The following is a 17,066-nucleotide window of genomic DNA, read 5'->3' as shown; positions in this document are numbered from 1 at the left end:
AGGAGGTAGATAGCCTGCTTCTACACAATGGGAACTCTCCCTTCCCCTACTCGCGACTTTGCTGACTCTACGCCCCATATACTCTTATTCCCATCTTTTCCCCTTCTCAATGCCCTCCAATCCCCCACGCACGCGTTGCCCCGAAGAGATCTCGCATGGCACGGGATGAGTTTTCACGCTCCGAAATTGAACCAGTAAGCAGAACATTGAATCTCCAGGTCAAATGACCGCTGAAGACGATAACACGCATGCGTATAGCATGCGTTTCACTTATTACCTACTTGATGCTTCTCCCTGCTCTGTCCTGAGCGCTCGCCCTATTCAGAAATATGTGCGATCTAAGTCAGCATTGACAAAGGCGGGGTGAGCAGGGATACCAAGGCACTACAGGGTTGCTGAGAAAGGCCGCTGAGGGGGAATTACCTGACTCTACGGACCAACAGACACGGCAATGGGTGATTCGCGTCAGAATGCGGATACGTCCATTGCTTTTCTCCAGTCTAGTTATGCCAGGGACGTCGTAGCCGCCTCATAAGCCGAGAGACCAGAGTTACGCTATCCTGGATGTAGTAAACTACCTACCAGCCAGCCCCCTTCCTCCGTTCTGTTGCCTACAACGACTCCTGGTCGGTGGTATGGACGAGCGGTTCCCATCGCATCCCCCCCCCCCCCCCTCGTTCCCCATCTTTACTCCAAGACAGGAAGTCATGATACCCCTTCTTCCATTTCTTCCCCTTATGAACGCCGTCCCATGGCTATTTCCGCTCTCGGGACACAGTGTCCCCGCTTCAACTTGGCAATGGGGGGGAAGCCGAAGTAGATAAACGGGATGACGTCTAGGTAGTCTTTCTTCCTACCCTTTCTCATATTTTTGAAATCTTGGACTGCTACCCTTCGCTATTTAGCAGGTAAAGTAGGTAGGTACTGTCGTTGTTGTCACCCTTAGCTCTCACGCGGACTCTGGACTTAGTCTAGCCGGACACCAAGCTGTGTGCTCCTTCATCTTCGGAGGTATACGCTCCCTGAGTGACAATGCCGGAAAACAAGCGGCAGCCGCCTTTCCGTGCGGAACATCTGGGATCTCTCCTCCGTCCGGCTGCGTTGAGCGAGAAGCGAGTCGAGCTCGACAATGTAAAGGCGGTTGATATAGTCAAGAACGATGAGCTCCGTGCCATCGAGGACAAGGCCATCGATGACATCATCAAGCTCCAGCTAGACCTCGGATACCATGCCATCACGGACGGGGAATACCGTCGCCATCAGTTCTGGGGCACCTTCTTCCCCAACCTCGAGGGGTTCGAGGAGATCATGAACCCGGAATGGGACATATTCCGGATGTACGTCCCGGATACTGCTGCGTTCAGTAAGTCATGCGACTCTATGGCGGCGGGATAGGATATCGCTTTCCGGGCCGTCTGACTAGTATACTGATGCGTCGTCTTGCCTAGCTGAGTCGGGACATAAGCCGGGTGAGACCATCGTCTGCACTGGAAAGATTAAGCATGTTGGAAGTTCGTATCTATCCGACTGGAACTACTTGAAGAAGCTAGTGCCCGCCGATAAAGTAAGGGAGCTAAAGTTGACGTTGGCCGCCCCCGAATGGTGAGTCCTCGTGTTCAATGTCCATTCTTTGGCGATTGTCAGCTGCCCTAGCGGGTGTCATCCGGCTCTCGTGCCTCGGAACCACATCTATTCCCTTTATTTTATCCCTTGACCCAGCCCCCAGCTCCCTGCTACGGTAGTGTTTCTCATCGGTATACATTTGCAGGTACCATTTACGATACAAGAAAGGCAGGGCGTATCCGAAGGAGGTGTATGCCACTGACGCCGAGTACTTCGCCGACATTGCTGCAGCGTACCGAACAGTTGGCCTACACGCATCCCGTACTTATTTGGCCGCTACTGACGGGAGTGCTGTAGGAACTTCAGATCCTATACGATAACGGCTGCCGTAACGTCACCATCGACGACCCGAACCTAGCATGTAAGCGGAAGAGCCGTAGAGTTCGTTGCCGTCCCGACGAACCGGGCGCTAACCACGGCTATAACGGCAGACTTTTGTGATGAGAAGATGATTGCCGGGTTCAAGGCAGACGGCGAAGATGCCGACGCGCTCCTCGACTCGTACATCAAGCTGTACAACGACTGCGTTAAGGCACGCCCATCCGACATGCACCTAGGAATCCATCTTTGCCGGGGGAACTTCGCGTACAGCAAACATTTTTCGGAGGGAGGATACGACCGAATCGCCCTCAAGCTCTTCAACGAAATTGCCGCGGACACGTACTTCCTCGAGTATGACACGGAGCGAGCCGGCACTTTCGAACCCCTGAAGGAGCTTCCGGCACATAAGAATGTGGTGCTGGGGGTGATTACCAGCAAATTCCCCGAGCTCGAAGACCTCAACGAGATGCGCAACCGGGTGTTCCAGGCCGCCGACATCATCGCGAAAGGCGCCGGTCAGACACGTGAGGAGGCTCTGGGGCGGATCTGCGTCAGCCCGCAGTGCGGATTTGCCAGCCACCATCTCGGCAACGCGGTGACGCGGGAGGACATGATTGCCAAGCTGAAGCTAGTGAGAGAGCTGGCAGACTCGATCTGGCCCGGTGAAGCTTAGGTTCGTGGTGGGAACAGTGGCAGTCGGGCGGCGCTGGGATCTGGCGTGAGGGAGGCTAAAGAGCCCACCTGGGCATACTGTTGTGTGTGTGGTCACGGGGGTGTAGTTTGTGCGGTGGAGCAGCGAACGGCGTTCAACACGGAAGTTCGCACTGGAGATACCGAAGAAAGAAAGAAAAGGAGTCTGGGAAGCTGATAAACCAGGGGCGGATGTATTGTTGGTACGCACATGTGGGTAGTCGAGGTCGAGGTCGAGGTCTGGACGTAGGTGTCGAGCAGAATTGGACAATACATCGGGTTAGGTACCTGGCATGTGAGCTCACACCTGAATTGTACGGTACGTCAGTCTGCATCTATATACCTACCTGCTACATCATAGGTTGGCATGTCAAGTACCTGCCCACATTCGATTCCTGGTAGAGGTACCTACCCCGGTCTCTAATGCATGTACCCTGCCTCCTAAGTAAGGTCTCAGGTCTCTACCCCCTTAGGTGGGTACCTCCTAGGTATACTTCCTCTCTAGCAACCGGCAATATGCAAGTAAGCCGTAGGTAGCTTCTCTCTCCTCTCTGTCTGTCTGTCTTCTTTACTCTTTCTTCTTTCTTTTAGTATAGTGTCGCGTAAAACGTAGACGCCTACATTTACGCCTTGCGGTATGTAGGCATATAAGGGCTGGTTCAATTGCTACGTAACATATAGGTATTTATCTTTACCTGGGTACATCAGGTTTCCGTTTCCCAGGATCCATACACATGAGACTAGGGAGGGTTTTCCTCACTCTTACGTTGCTCAGCCCAGCGGATTATCAACAGAGTAGCCCCTATTTGCCACGTTGTGAGCCCGCTCCGCTCCGCTCCCTGGGCCTGCATTCGGTACTTACGCGGCCAACAGAACTAGCGGGAGTGGAGGATCCCTGAGGGGTCATAGCACTCACAAGTAACGAAGCAGAAAAATACAAAGAGGGGAACAGAGATGAATAGGACCTTTCCCCAAAAGAAAGCCGAAATACCCGCCGAGTAGTGCTGGATAATAGGAACGGAATGAATTATAAAAGAGCCAGTCCTCCGACCTCAACCCGAAAATCCGTCTCGCTCTCTTGGCCGTTGGTGGTGGCCGCTGGTGCCAGCAAATTGTACCTACATACACGCATATGTCAGGTAGGTATACCTTCAGGTAGACGTAGGTATACCTACCTGACATACCACACCTTGCTACCTACCTACCTACCACCTGCATACCGGCATGGCATGAAATGCGCTGCCCGTGTCGAGTTCCACTAAGAGGAGGTAGGCAATAAAAATATCAGTATGGAAGCTCTCATCTTTGTCAACTCTCTCCTCGCCTGCTTCGACGGTATACCGCCTTTTAGACACCCAGGTCCCCCCTTGCCAATTCCCTTTCCTCCCCTCCGTTTTTCTTTCTGCTCCGTAGATTTACCGTTTCCTTGATACTCGCACCAAGCCAAGCGCTCTGTACGTTCTTGTTCCCGGAGCCAATCGTCGCCATGGGGGAGAAGAAGGCAGCGCCCCCCGACGAGTCCGTCACGTACAGCTCGGGCACCCACGACGCACCCCCGGACGTGAGAATCCTGCACTACAATGATGTCTACCATCTCGACCCCTCGAGCAGCGAGCCGGTGGGTGGCGTCGCTCGCTTCATGACCCTCGTCAAACATTACCGGGATGGCGAGAAGTTCGCCGGCCTGCCCGACCTGGTCACACTGTTCTCGGGGGATGCGTTCAATCCCAGCTTGGAGAGTTCTGTTACGAAAGGTATGTCTCGCGATCCGCCTCTGGGCGGAATTCCTTCCCGCTCAAACTCGTACCCTTCTGCTGAGTGCCCTACGACAGCCTACCACCCCGGGAACGACGCTCGAGGCCTCGCACCTCGCACTTCTTTTCTCTATAACCAGAATTGCAATTGCCTATCAGTATCATTATTACCGCTGCTGTTACGAGTATGAGCATGGCCGGTGAGACTGGGCGTAACTGATCGGACAAATTTGGCAGGTGATCACATGGTGCCTCTCCTGAACAAGATCGGGACCGACGCTGCCGCATTAGGGGTATGTACTACGACCCAGCCCGGCTAGGTGACTTCGGCTGCTTATAGGCGACGTCTAGAACCACGATCTTGATTTTGGGGTTCGCCAATTCGGACATCTATCTTCCCGGTGCAAGTTCCCCTGGCTCATCGCGAATGTTCTGGACCCCGCCTTAGGGGACTCCGTTCCGATTGGGAACTGCAGCAAGACCCATATCATCACCGCCTCCAACGGCATCAAGATCGGCCTGCTCGGGCTCGGCGAACGCGAATGGTTAGCCACAATTAACAATCTCCCCCCCGACCTTATCTACAGGTCCGCCACGGAGACGGCTAAGGAGCTCGTTCCCCAGCTGCGAGCCGAGGGCGCCGATATTGTCATTGCCATTACGCACATGCGAGAGCCTAACGACAACAAGCTGGCCGAACAGACCGATGGCATCATTGACATCATTCTGGGCGGCCACGACCACTACTATAACCATAGTGTTATTAAGGGGACGCATGTCCTACGCTCGGGGACTGACTTCAAGCAGCTGAGTTACCTGGAGGCGAGGCGGCGGGCTGACGACTCGGGCCGGTGGGATATTGATATCGTAAGGCGAGATGTCACATCGGCAATCCCACCGCACGAGCCTACCGTCGAGCTGGTTGAAAGGTTGACAGCAAGCCTCAAATCAACCCTTCAAAAGCCTATCGGATTCACCGCCGCCCCTCTCGACGCCAGATTCCGCACCGTCCGGCTGAAGGAGAGCAATATAGCCAACTGGGTGTGCGATATTATGCGCCATTACTACTCGGGAGATTGCAGCATGATGGCGTCGGGCACGGTCCGCGGAGACCAGATCTATCCCCCAGGTCCCATCTTGTTGAAAGATATCGTGAGCAGCTTCTTTTCTATTCTTATTTCTATTCTTGTCTTCCCTTTACGAAATGTTATTCGCAAATGTCGTATCTAAACACTTAGAGCGACATTGATTTTTTTTTCGGGGTATTCCAGCGGCGTTGGTTGTTGAGCTTACCTATACCTATTATACCTAGATGAATTGCTTCCCGTTTGAAGACCCCGTCGTCGTGATCAAAGTTACGGGCAAAGCCATATGGGACGCTCTAGAGAATGGCCTGTCACAGTATCCAGCTCTTGAGGGCCGGTTCCCTCAGGTTTCTAACATCACCTTCGAGTTTGACGGCCGTAGAGATTCCGGCTCCCGGATAGTCACAGCGACGATAGGAGGCGAGCCAGTCGACATGGCTAGAAAATATGTCCTCGTGACACGGGGCTATATGGCTCGCGGTAAGGACGGATATGACAGCCTCTTGATTGAATCAGAGGGCGGTGAGGCTGAGGAGATTGTATCCGAGGAGAACGGAATATTGATATCCATGATGCTCCGCCAGTATTTCATGTCGCTTCGGGTGATGGGCCAGTGGAAGTACTGGGGAAATAGTAAGGATTCTCTAGTTACTTACTTGATGCTGTCGTCATCCCGAAACGTGCTCGAGATCGAGTAGGCTAACATGGCGCTATCCAGTGGGTCGCCATTGGGACTCTGTCACGCAAAGGGTCAACGCCAGCCATACTCACTACGACCCTTCCTCCGCCCCAAGCTCAGAGAGCCTGCCGGCGCGGTCCGAAGGCGCCGGGTGGGATAATTGGACCCCGCAGAAGATCCGACAGCGGAAGGTGAGCGCCGTCTCGACGGAGGAAACTGACGATGACGACGATGAGAGCCACGAGAACCAGGGGGATGCAAACGAGATTGAAATGATCGACAAGGAGATGCAGGTCATGCGCAGGGTGTTCTCCAAGTGGGCGCGAATCGCGGGGGTAGAATGCCGGGTTGGGGACGAGCTCCAGGATGGCGAGTTCAAAGTCGACTGGACGAGGGCTATCGCGCCCAGGGTCGAAGGGCGGATCATCTGCGTCGGCGGCGAGCACAAGTGAGAGAGCGTTCAACGTATCGCGTTCATCTTGGATGATTGGGATATGTATGTTATCGCGACGACGGTAACTCTCTTACGCCCAGTACGACTTCATGATAAACGGATGCGAACGGAAAGGATAGGGGGCTTAGTCGGCAGAAAAATAGATTTGCCTCAGGAATGGGCTAGAGGCCTCATGAATAACTTCGGTTCTCAATTTTGGTGACATGTCCCTTGGCCCCGCCGTTTCTTCTCTAAAGGGGGACACCCAATTCCTAAGTCACAGAGGTACCCCCTATCTCGTATCCTTGGCACTCGGGCTCAGAGCAACTTGATGATGTCGCTCTTGTTCTATTCGGCTTCATGTCTCGCTCTATTCTCATCCTCCTTGCGTACAATCGTAGACGACGGCGACACACTGCAGCTCTACAATTCTACCGACTTGGTTATTCTGCATATTCTAATCGGTACATGGTCATTGTAAAATGGACCTTCCTGGTCCTGCCTGCGCGGAATTTTGGGGCCAATGTCTTCTACGTTGAGGCGTCTCTCCTCACAGACCCCGAGGAACACGTCGAATGTTTGGCGGCTCCTTTCGGTAGCCGCGATAAGGATAGTAACTTTGGGAAACATCCCTACGAGTTCCTCCATCGTCCCAATGAGAGACGGGATGACGCTTTTATCATAGGTGACGTCCGCGCCGAGAACAGTGTCAATCGGCCTGCCGCCATTCCAATGTTCGTCTTCTGTTCCTACTAGAGCGTGCCCCCACTTCACGTCCATTTCCCGGATTAGACCTGATTCCTGGAGGCCGTTTAAGAAGAAGTTCTCCGGGAGGTTTGCTACTACATCGTCGGAACCATCGGACGCGATGGCCAGGGTAGGGGCTAGGAATTTGGCACAGAGTATCGACAAGTACCCGGTGCCGGCCCCTAGCTCTAAAATGCGCCTCCCCCGGATGAAGGACGGATTCGCGCAGAGAAATTTCCCAAGATGGAGAGCTGCCTCCCACGTCCTCAATCCGGTTGTCCCGGCGGCGGAAATGAGATGACGGAACTCGAGCAGCGTGATCTGAGCCGGGGGAGAATCTAGATTATTCGACTGGTCAAGAGCTGGCAGAGAGTACGTGACATACGACTTCTGCTGCACAGCCACGGCTTCCGACGGGAGCGGGAAAGCGAGCAGATGGGAGAGAGCAGCCATCAAGTCTTCCGAAACCCCCTGAGACGGTAAGGAATCAGCCCTGGATCCATGGCGAGAAAGGCCATCGCGCAACGAGGGTTATCTTTAGGTACTTCTGTGAGAAATGCGCTTCCTTACATAGAGATCCCAGTCCTCGATGCTCGATTCAACTCTTGACACGAGCTCCTTCAAAACTCTCAACTGATACCTCCGAGGAGGGGGGTAAGGGAGGGCACCATCGGCAAATATGCGACGGTAGAGGATATCCTGGACACGAGCATCTCGCAGGTGGACGGGTGGAGGATAGTCCAGATCCGATTCTAGCTGCAGATACTGGCGACAGAAACGACCGATGCCGGCAGTATCTGTAGACACAGGTGTGTCTAGCACCATGTTGGGTGGGTTATCTGTACTCAGTCGGCTTCTGATACGTTTGAAGGAGACAGTCGAGGAAAATTCCTTTTCTTTAGTTTATATTTCGGAGCATCAAGTTGCTTTACTTCGGTGTGTTAGGGGTCTGTCTCTCCATCGCCGCTCAATACCACCTCCCATGCCGCCCTGTGAAGGCAGCATTAAGTAAGTCGGTAGGTAGGTTACCGGTAAGAATGTCTGTAGGTAGGCAGTTAACGGTTAATAAGCCATCATTAAGGGCCACGGTGGAAATGCTCGAGATCGGGTCGAAATACCCCCGGAGACACCCTGGGTAATAGGGTAGAGGTAGGTACTTGTGTACCTGCGGCCGAGGCACGTGCGTGGCGGAAAGAGTGTCTGTTATCTAATCAAGACCCACGCCTGAGCTAGGCACCCTTTCTCAACCTTTCTTAGGGTTTTAACCTCGCCTAAGTACAGCGCTTTGTGCGGGCAAGCATGACAGCCCACGGATGGGGATTTTCCATTCCGTTCTAAACCCCAATCAATCACACAACATTCCACCTCAACTGCGAATTTTTGTGCAAGTCTCACTGTCAAATCCCATCACCCAGCAGCAACATCGCGGTCCAGTCTGTCGCAGTCTGCCTCTCCGTCGCGAACATGGCTGACTCCGATACCCCCGTCACCTTGCGAACCCGCAAGTTCATTCGCAACCCTCTCCTCGGCCGCAAGCAGATGGTCGTGTACGTGTATCTCCTCGCTCCGTCTCCCCCGACGCATTTCTGCCGCGCCGCCGCCGATTTCTCGCCCCTAATCCACGCCGGAGGGAAGCATCAGCCAGCAGTACCGAACCAGTTAACTAATTCGCGGTTCTTAACATAGTGACATTCTGCACCCCGGCCGACCGAATATCTCGAAGGAGCAGCTTCGGGAAAAGCTGTCGACCCTTTATAAGGCACAGAAAGAGCAGGTCTCCGTCTTCGGCCTGCGAACGCAATTCGGTGGCGGCAAGACGACAGGTTTCGCCCTGATCTACGACTCCCCCGAGGCATTGAAGAAGTTCGAGCCTCAGTACAGATTGATCCGTGTCGGTCTGGCAACCAAGCCCGAACGAGCTTCGAGACAGCAGCGTACGTTGCCGCATCCCCGGCTCTCCCTTCCTACGCGATCTCAGAGCTTCCGGGGGCATATGGGGCCATTTCTACCCACCTTTCTAAGTGCGGAGGTGCTAACACGACGGTGCGAATACAGGCAAGCAGCGCAAGAACCGACAGAAGACCCTGCGGGGTACTGCGAAGGTCAAGGGCGCCAAAGCGAAGAAGGAGAAATAGACGTGGGCTTCTGGGTTTTCTGGTCTCTGCGGAGTGGGTTTGGCTCGGCTTCGGCACTGGCTCTGTGCATTATACGCAAAATGGATTTCTGCGTCCTACATACAAACCGGGCACGACATGGTACCGGCACCTTTTTTCGAGGCGTGACGGAATGCATTTGATGATTTCCCCACGATAGCATAAATCAAGGAGTTGTTACGGCAACGGCCGTCTTGCATTTCATGTGACTTATTCTTGAAGATCAGGACGAGGCTAGATCCGTTATTTTTCCACCCGTGTCTACTAACTCCCAAACTCCAGTATCCCCAGGTATCTTCTTCCCACAGCACGGATTCGAGGTTACAATAATAAAGGCACCCGCAAAAAATGAGACATCCTTCGAGCAAGCGTCACATGCCAAACACTAATCCACCGGCAACGACACCGGCAACAACACCGGCCCGCAGCGCAGCCCGACCGCCCTCGCATCCGATCCTCCCAGCACCGGCATCCAGTATAGGCTCATGCCACCCGCAGTGGGTTTCTAAGGAGAATGTGACGCACTTCCAATAAGTCGTTTGCACGAACTTGGCGCCTATCTCGTGAAAGTTGGCACCCGGAGGACCAAGCTCAGGCGACGCCGTGACCTTCGGAGCGTTGTTTGTGGTTCCGGCGGATATGGACGCATAGGCATCTATAGGTAGGTCCGCGGTCTGGGTCTGGACGGCGATAGGCGCCGTCGTCGACTGCCGGGCTGAGCTTGATGAGTTCCGCGGAACTGGGTAGAAGCTCATATTCACTGTTGCCGTTTTTGCGGGTATAGCTGCCTCCACTGTTGGTGTGGTTGCCGAACACGGACCTAGGCCGGAAGGGGTTGGGGTTCGTGGAGTTTTCAGGCTCGCCTCCGCGAGGCTCAACAGGGTGACGAAGGACGCGATCACCAACATTGTCGTAATTTGGTTTCTTTTTGTGGCCCCTCGATTCTCTCTTGCGGACAGCGGCCGATACCGGCGGAGCACGGAGCAGGTATCCGAGAAGGGAGCAGGTGATGAGATATTATATATCCAAGTATCGAGCCCGGCTCAATAGCGGATCGCTCTTCACGAGCTATTAGGCGTCTATCGCAAAGACCGTTGGATTGGCGCGGAGGAGCAAAAATGGACAAATGCAAGACGCGAGTTTGGGGGTTCCCTAACCTGTAGGGAAATCGCGTATGGATTAGGGCGAAGGAGAAAGATGAAGAGTCTACTTGTCATCAGAGGACCTAGCAGACTACGGGGTGGTGGTCTCGCCAGCCATTTTATCGCTTTCCGGGACGCATCTCACAAGGGACTTTTACGATGGCCGTCTCCAGTCTGTCGGTCCTATCCTTCAGGAGGCACACAGGCTTACACGTTCACTACAGCCATATGTGCACGCTCCCGGAATGGGCGGAAGGTAGGTGCCCGGCATCGATTGGACGAAGAAGCATTTCCCAACGTGCGTCATTACGCTTGAGCAAGGGGAGGCACAACGGTATTGTCCACCCATCGATCGATTCTGGCAGGGAAAAACGATGACTCTATCCTTGGCAGCACGCGAGATGTCTCCGAGTATCGAATGCTTTCGTGGCGCGTCGGAAAGCGAGGGGTAGATTCGCGAACGGCTGGCTACTGGGCTCACGATAAAGAGAAGCCGGACAGTGGATACTCGTCGCGGTTGTGAGCTGCATCGACGGGGACGGAGACGTGTCATTGGTGGGCAGCATATGCGTGCAGGCCAGGATCGATCATGGCGGGATCCAGAACAGGGTCCCTCATCTCCCTCTTCCACCTGGCCCCTCCCGTCTTCGTCTTCCCTGGGGTGGTCGAGAACAAGTCAGGTGCCCAGAATACGTTAGGAGGTAATGGGTACTAATTGGAGCGTGATCCTTTTCCCTGAAACCCTTCAGATTAGGGGCAGGTACCTACTAGGAGGCACTCAGTAAACCTACCTGCATAAAGCAAGCAATTAGGTACCTAGGCCAACCCAACGGTTTCTGATGGACGTTCTATTTGCCCCACTAGGCGGGTCCTGCTCCGGGACGTCTAAATTACTTACCTCAACACGCTTTCAGCTTGCCTCTGTTACATCTCTACCTAATAACATGCCTGCTTCTGGATGAAAGTGAAACTCCGTCATGGGGTGCTTGCTCGAAAGATGTAAAATCCAGACCACCGTCAAGCTTTCTTCTTCCCGGATCTCGAACCTGGCTAAGACACATCTAATGCCCGGCCACATTGAGCACATGGATATCCTCGGAGGGCAGACAGACCCCCAAGGGTTCTGGTAAGGTTGTGTGCTCCTCGGGTCGGCCTACGGTTGTGTCGTAGCCCGTGAGAACCCTCATCGTACAAAGAGCGTCGAGGACCCGAGCGGACAGCAGGTACGTAAGCGTGCAGGAGAATATATAGACCCCCAAGATACCTAGCTATTTTGCACTTCTATATAGGTATACCTACCTACCTACCCAACATAAATATCCACCATCTCTTCGCTCGACCTTCACGCGCCTAGTGGTTAAACCATCTGCGTCCCGTAACCTCCTCGAGAGATATATAGCCAGGCCCGGACCGTCTCCTAAGCGGAGGGCGCGAGGATAAACGAGGTACATAGTCTTACTGCCTACGGCGGGATCTCCCGACACCTGCCGGCGAATATGTCATACCTGATAAGGTGTATCTGCCTTAGGTCCCATGGTGTTGAATGCTTTCCAAGGTGTCCCCACCTATTTTCTCTTTTCTCTACGAGGACATGGTGAGGCCGACGCAACCTTGCTGTCTCCCAAGACTAAGCGTCGCTCTGTGGATTATCGTATCAACTCTGGCTGTGGGGGCAACCTTGCTCATAAGGGCATGGGGGGTGGTCAGAATCAACTTTTAATGGGGAATCGATGTCTCTGTCGTGCACGCCGGATCGGCGAACATTACGGGCGGCAGCGGTATCTCTCTTTTACTCGGCTAAATGTATCGTTCAAGCCCTCCTCCCCGCCCGGAGCACTCTATGGAGATCCCAGCGTATCGCCTCGCCTCACATATATCCCGGACATAACGGTCCCCTAGTGTCGCTATGCTTAGCTTATTACTCCATTCTCCCCAGCAAGATACCTTTTCTGTTCCTTTCGTTTTCACAGCTGTGCCCCGTTGCTGTGGTCCTCGACCTCGCAAAACGCCTTGAAAGTTGTGAACTCGTCCTCTTGGTCACCTTCCGACTCTAGAATCAGCTCTGCGGTGGCGCCGACAAAGAAGACGTAACCTTCCTTGATCTCTTCGGACTTCGGCCCCACGCTTATCCTGCCCTTGCCACCGGTGCAAATCACGACACTCGGTCCGTCGACGGGATCAAAGGTGGCCTTCGACTTGTCGCCCTTGAGGATGGTTCTGATCACACTGAACTCTTCGATCGGCGGGTCGTATAGTATCGCCTCCGAGCCAGAACTGTACGCGGCACGGTTGAGCACTACGTAGGGGTATTCGGTAGGCGACATCTTCTGTTCCTCGATAGGAGCGTATTCGTACGTTAACAAATCGACTAACGTCTGTACGTCTTTGTATTTGGGCGTGAACCCCGCTCGGACGACGTTATCGCTCGCCGCCATACACTCAATAATATCTCCCGATACGTATGCATGTATATCGTCGGCTTTCAAGAAGAGGGCCTCCCCGGGGGAAAGCTTGACGAAGTTGAGGAAGAACAGAACGAAAAGGCCGATGTCTTTCGGGAACTGTTGGTTTAACCGAACGATTAACTCGGACATGACCACACCGCTCGTAGACTCGACCCCCCCATCGGCGAATTCACTGCCTTTATTCGCGGCTTCCGAGACGAGTGCGTCGGCAGCTAACGAGATCTCCGCTTCCGGTGACTTCATGAGGGCTGAGAAGACAGACTGGAGGGCTTTCTTGTTCTGCGCCGTCGACTCGGTTGAAGTATCCCCCTCCTGGCTCTTGACAGTCGTAATGAAGGCCTCCGCGACGTCGTCGCCGATTAATTTTCGTAACGAAGAAACGGATGATAGGAAATGCGCGATCTCGCCGAGTGGGCGGAACCCGCAGAGACCCTCGAAGTCAGTGATAGCGATAGCCATCTCGGGCTTGTGGTTATCATCGGGGTAGTTCTTGGAGTCTTTGGCATGCAATTGCTCGGCAAGCTTCTTATTGGGATGTGCTTGGATGGAGAGAGCCTTGTTGATGGAGAGCACTTTGAAGAGAAAGGGCAATTTGGTGCCGTATTTCGCTTTTATAGAAGGCGCCAGTAACATCTGATTTTGCTCGACGAGCTCGTGAAGGGTTCGACCAGAGTTAAAGTCCCTAGAGGGATTCGAGGGGTGAGTACCCATCCATAGCTGACCACGCCGCAAGGCGGAATAGCTCTCGGGTTAGCTACTACGGAGGGATACGCGCGCCGGGGATGAGTACGCACCTCGGCGTACGGCTTGTCGGGCTGGATGGCTAAGGTATCCGACGGCGTCGCCGCAGCAAATCTAGCTGCGGCAGACTCAGAGCCGATCTTGCCCCAGTCGTAGGAATTCACCCCACATCGGAGTCGTATCAAAGGAACAGGTAACACCATATCGGACGACTACGGCTAGTACGACGGCAACGAGGATCGGGGTGAGGATGAGGATGGGGATGAGGACGGGGACTCGAAGCAGAGCTCGAGGCTTGTGGCGTGTCTAATCCGTGGGCGACGATGTCAGAGGGTATGGTTGACGGTGGGTTTTGGCATCCAGTAGAATGCCACCTATAGGGAATGTTGTTACCGCTAGGAGGTTAGGTACCTTAGGTACCCAGATGAGGTACTTACCTAGGTACCTGGTATAAGGTGCTAAGGTGGAGCAGGCCCTAGCTACCCCGCGCTACTGGCAAGGCAGGTGCTGCAACCGGCGGTTCACCGCCTGCGTTAACCAACCCGGGAATTCTGCCAGTCCTATCGGCTTCACCGCCCCCTTGGCGGCGGCTCATCGCCCAACCCTGAACAAGACGCGATAACCGTCCAACCTAGATCCAGGCCATGCGCCACGCCAATCGGGCGCGTCCACCCCCCTCGAAGAACCTCAATTCCGGCACCCGTTCGTTGCCTCTACGCCTAACGCTACGGCTTGCGTACCTATAGCAGTATCGTCGGTATGTCCTAGGGGCTACGTAACATCCGTCTACGCAACCCCCTTCGCATGCTTGTAGGTACCTCCTACATAACCTTCCGCCTCACCTAATGGATGTATGTATTTCAACTTAGCCTGCCCGCCCCAGGCACCTTTTTATCTCCTTCTGCTTCAAAGAACTCCCTTCTTCTGTTTTTTTTCCTATTCTCATCCACCCATCCATCCTCCCTCACTCCCTCCTAGGAGCTACCAATACCTAGTCCTCCTAGTAATCGTCCCTGCGCCTCGTCATCTTCTGGCTGGAGAGCGACCTTCGTCGTCCCGTCTCCCCACCTAAGTGTTGACACTGCTTAGACCTGCCTGAATCCTTCACGCCCTCTCCTTCTCATCCTCGGCTCCCACTGTTGAGTAACCAGCAACCTCCCCATAGCTGCCATAGCTGTTACTGGGGCTACGACCTCTACTACTGCCTCCTTTATTGACTGCTACTACCATCGACTCCCGACTCGACTTGCCAATTCTGTAGGTCAATTCACAATGTTTCCCCCATCAACTTGGTACATAGCTACGCAATCGTGTCACTCGTCTATACCTTTCTGCATTTATCTGTCCGCATTTGTCTTCCTATCAATTTTCTGCTCTGTCCGGGTTTATACATCATGTGCCCCTAGAGTATTCTCGGTCGTGTAGATTGAGAGATATCTGGGAGACACAACTCGACGTCCCTCCCTTGATGTCGATGAGATTTACTGCTTCGTTCACTTCACTGCCACCGCGATTACCGCTAACATGAAACTACCTACCCAACTGAAGCGGCTATCCTGTGACCTCGGACCCGCCTGGGACTCTCCGTCGGGTACCCGTCGGCGTCGCAATACCGCTGCGGAGGCGGAGCCCCAACCAACGGCCGGAGCCTCAAAGTCCAGACCCTCCGCCTCAAAGCCTGGGCAGAGCGGGCCTTCGGCTTCGCTGCCGACTCAGGCCGTCATGTCCTCGCGCGGGAACCAGCGCAGGGGTCCTAATCGTAACAGCGAAGTGGGCGAGCATGGCGAGGAATTAAGCGTGTGGAAGGACATCAGGGAGAAGATGCCCGCCGTTCTCGACGCCTTTAACGACAGTAGCGCGAACGTTCTCGATATTCGCGACCAGGAGAAGCGTATGGCCGAGAAGAAGGAGAAGAACGGTAGGTTCCCGCGTCTCCGCGCACCTCTTTTTATGGTGATGACGGCGGTGATGGCGTCAATGTTCTGACTAGGTTTATCTCGCATTTTAGCCCTCACATCTGAAGATTATACAAAACTGGACAATTACTTCCGCAGAGGCGTTAAATTTAACGAAACTGCGAGCCAGAATCTCATCGAGACCATCGAGAAGCTCAAGGTATTGCGGGCGGTGCAAAAGGCTAAAGAGGAACAGCAGGAGTCGAGCACGTCTCGGGTGGCCGCCCAACGGGCCAAGGAGTCGGCCGCAGCCTCTTCCTTGTACGACTTTGACGGCGCCGGCGACTCTCCGGTCCCGTCGCCCAACCCTGCCGTACCTCGTCGGATGGGTGGCGGTAGCAAGGGCGACCGCGATTCCGTGCCCCCGCGGTTAGACAGATCAACGCCAGCAGCCAAAGCAGGCAGCGCTGAACCGCAGTCCGGCCCATCATCCAACTCTATTCGCACCAAGCAGGCGTTTGCCAAGGACGACGAGGTCGCTTTCAAACCGAAGCCGACGAACAACGAGCAGACGGACTGGATCCTGGGCATCGTCCAAGATGTACGTGGCGAGGGCAAGGCGCGGCGGTACCGGGTCCTAGATGCGGACGTGGACGAGAACGGGCACCAGAAAGATTTCCGGACCAGCGCGGGCAGTATGATCCTCATCCCGAAGGAGGGCACCGTATTACCACCGCTCGAGACGGGCAGGACGGTTCTCGCGCTGTACCCCAACACTACGACGTTTTACAAGGCCGAAGTTATGGGCATGGATGGCGACGGCAAGGTGAACCTCAAGTTCGAGGGGGAAGAGAGCAGCAACACGATGCAAGCTGTCACCCGTCGACACGTGGTGGAGTACCGTGGCTGAGGGGGGGGGGGGGGGGGGCGACCTTTGCCTCTCTGGGTCGACTCGAGGTGGTCGGAGTTTTGACAGATTCTGGAGAGACGGTTTGGGTATCGGTCCCCGGGGCCCTGCGAGAATGAGCGGGGTCGGAGCTATACGCGGGGCAGTAAGAGTTCTACTGAGGCAAGGCGACTGCTGACAGCTATATATTACCGGTGTCTCGCCTGCGGTCATAGATGGGTTTAGGCATGCTATAGAAATGGGAAAGCTTGTATAACTGGTGCGGGCCTCGGAAGACAAGTAGATAGGCGACTTGGAAGCATTGGTTATATTCTGCGCCGGGTATGCGTAGAATTGAGGTTCACGTTGATAAATTTTCGACAACGCTTCTCCAGTGAATTGCGGTGTGGCGGACGGAGGTGGGTTCCCTGTGCGTCCAGCAGCCATCGTCG

At 54.4% G+C, this 17,066-nt stretch overlaps 7 protein-coding genes across 7 annotated transcripts; 4 read left to right on the top strand and 3 right to left on the bottom strand.

Moving 5' to 3' along the window:
* Nucleotides 1-1,032: 1,032 nt before the first annotated feature.
* GGS23DRAFT_617853 (5-methyltetrahydropteroyltriglutamate-homocysteine methyltransferase) lies at nt 1,033-2,684 on the top strand (the record flags this gene model as incomplete). The annotated part of the gene is made up of 5 exons (XM_051520903.1): nt 1,033-1,363; nt 1,449-1,602; nt 1,769-1,865; nt 1,921-1,984; nt 2,055-2,684. 5 exons carry the CDS (start codon nt 1,033-1,035, stop codon nt 2,615-2,617), a joined length of 1,209 nt encoding a protein of 402 aa, XP_051367397.1. The 3' UTR covers nt 2,618-2,684.
* Nucleotides 2,685-4,120: 1,436 nt separating this feature from the next.
* GGS23DRAFT_608071 (Metallo-dependent phosphatase) lies at nt 4,121-6,604 on the top strand (the record flags this gene model as incomplete). Its single annotated transcript, XM_051520150.1, has 5 exons — nt 4,121-4,388; nt 4,626-4,681; nt 4,740-5,540; nt 5,701-6,106; nt 6,192-6,604. The coding sequence occupies 5 exons, from the start codon at nt 4,121-4,123 to the stop codon at nt 6,602-6,604; spliced, it is 1,944 nt and encodes a 647-aa protein (XP_051367396.1).
* A 204-nt stretch (nt 6,605-6,808) lies between these two features.
* GGS23DRAFT_400156 (FAM86A protein) lies at nt 6,809-8,446 on the bottom strand. Its single transcript, XM_051513573.1, has 2 exons — nt 7,903-8,446; nt 6,809-7,803 (listed from the first exon to the last, which is right to left on the bottom strand). The coding sequence occupies exons 1-2, from the start codon at nt 8,155-8,157 to the stop codon at nt 7,009-7,011; spliced, it is 1,050 nt and encodes a 349-aa protein (XP_051367395.1). The 5' UTR covers nt 8,158-8,446; the 3' UTR covers nt 6,809-7,008.
* Nucleotides 8,447-8,506: 60 nt separating this feature from the next.
* GGS23DRAFT_589160 (putative 40S ribosomal protein S24) lies at nt 8,507-9,690 on the top strand. The gene is made up of 3 exons (XM_051517602.1): nt 8,507-8,879; nt 9,019-9,266; nt 9,388-9,690. The coding sequence occupies exons 1-3, from the start codon at nt 8,797-8,799 to the stop codon at nt 9,465-9,467; spliced, it is 411 nt and encodes a 136-aa protein (XP_051367394.1). The 5' UTR covers nt 8,507-8,796; the 3' UTR covers nt 9,468-9,690.
* Nucleotides 9,591-10,605, bottom strand: GGS23DRAFT_400266 (uncharacterized protein). Its single transcript, XM_051513574.1, has one exon. The coding sequence runs from the start codon at nt 10,391-10,393 to the stop codon at nt 9,857-9,859; it is 537 nt and encodes a 178-aa protein (XP_051367393.1). The 5' UTR covers nt 10,394-10,605; the 3' UTR covers nt 9,591-9,856.
* A 1,593-nt stretch (nt 10,606-12,198) lies between these two features.
* GGS23DRAFT_589154 (mannose-6-phosphate isomerase) lies at nt 12,199-14,226 on the bottom strand. Its single transcript, XM_051517601.1, has 2 exons — nt 13,887-14,226; nt 12,199-13,809 (listed from the first exon to the last, which is right to left on the bottom strand). The coding sequence occupies exons 1-2, from the start codon at nt 14,034-14,036 to the stop codon at nt 12,592-12,594; spliced, it is 1,368 nt and encodes a 455-aa protein (XP_051367392.1). The 5' UTR covers nt 14,037-14,226; the 3' UTR covers nt 12,199-12,591.
* A 173-nt stretch (nt 14,227-14,399) lies between these two features.
* On the top strand, nt 14,400-16,658 carry GGS23DRAFT_589149 (SGF29 tudor-like domain-containing protein). Its single transcript, XM_051517600.1, has 3 exons — nt 14,400-14,684; nt 15,382-15,751; nt 15,842-16,658. Exons 1-3 carry the CDS (start codon nt 14,679-14,681, stop codon nt 16,636-16,638), a joined length of 1,173 nt encoding a protein of 390 aa, XP_051367391.1. The 5' UTR covers nt 14,400-14,678; the 3' UTR covers nt 16,639-16,658.
* The last annotated feature ends 408 nt before the right edge of the window (nt 16,659-17,066 follow it).

The sequence above is a fragment of the Durotheca rogersii genome (assembly GCF_024521655.1).
Source record: "Durotheca rogersii strain YMJ 92031201 chromosome Unknown GGS23scaffold_48, whole genome shotgun sequence".
NCBI lineage: Eukaryota > Fungi > Ascomycota > Sordariomycetes > Xylariales > Xylariaceae > Durotheca > Durotheca rogersii.
Note: the sequence above shows the minus strand (reverse complement) of the source record. Positions and strands in the feature narration are given on the sequence as shown.

What these genes read in the sequence shown, in the direction of transcription:
- GGS23DRAFT_400156 (XM_051513573.1), bottom strand. Translation starts at nt 8,157, where the DNA reads ATGGTGCTAGACACACCTGTGTCTACAGATACTGCCGGCATCGGTCGT. An exon ending in TCGAGGACTGGGATCTCTAT is followed by an intron (nt 7,804 to 7,902) that starts GTAAGGAAGCGC and finishes TTACCGTCTCAG; the next exon opens with GGGGTTTCGGAAGACTTGAT.
- GGS23DRAFT_589160 (XM_051517602.1), top strand. Translation starts at nt 8,797, where the DNA reads ATGGCTGACTCCGATACCCCCGTCACCTTGCGAACCCGCAAGTTCATT. An exon ending in GGCCGCAAGCAGATGGTCGT is followed by an intron (nt 8,880 to 9,018) that starts GTACGTGTATCT and finishes TTCTTAACATAG; the next exon opens with TGACATTCTGCACCCCGGCC. An exon ending in ACGAGCTTCGAGACAGCAGC is followed by an intron (nt 9,267 to 9,387) that starts GTACGTTGCCGC and finishes GTGCGAATACAG; the next exon opens with GCAAGCAGCGCAAGAACCGA.
- GGS23DRAFT_400266 (XM_051513574.1), bottom strand. Translation starts at nt 10,393, where the DNA reads ATGTTGGTGATCGCGTCCTTCGTCACCCTGTTGAGCCTCGCGGAGGCG.
- GGS23DRAFT_589154 (XM_051517601.1), bottom strand. Translation starts at nt 14,036, where the DNA reads ATGGTGTTACCTGTTCCTTTGATACGACTCCGATGTGGGGTGAATTCC. An exon ending in CCGACAAGCCGTACGCCGAG is followed by an intron (nt 13,810 to 13,886) that starts GTGCGTACTCAT and finishes CGGCGTGGTCAG; the next exon opens with CTATGGATGGGTACTCACCC.
- GGS23DRAFT_589149 (XM_051517600.1), top strand. An exon ending in CGAGAAGAAGGAGAAGAACG is followed by an intron (nt 15,752 to 15,841) that starts GTAGGTTCCCGC and finishes CTCGCATTTTAG; the next exon opens with CCCTCACATCTGAAGATTAT.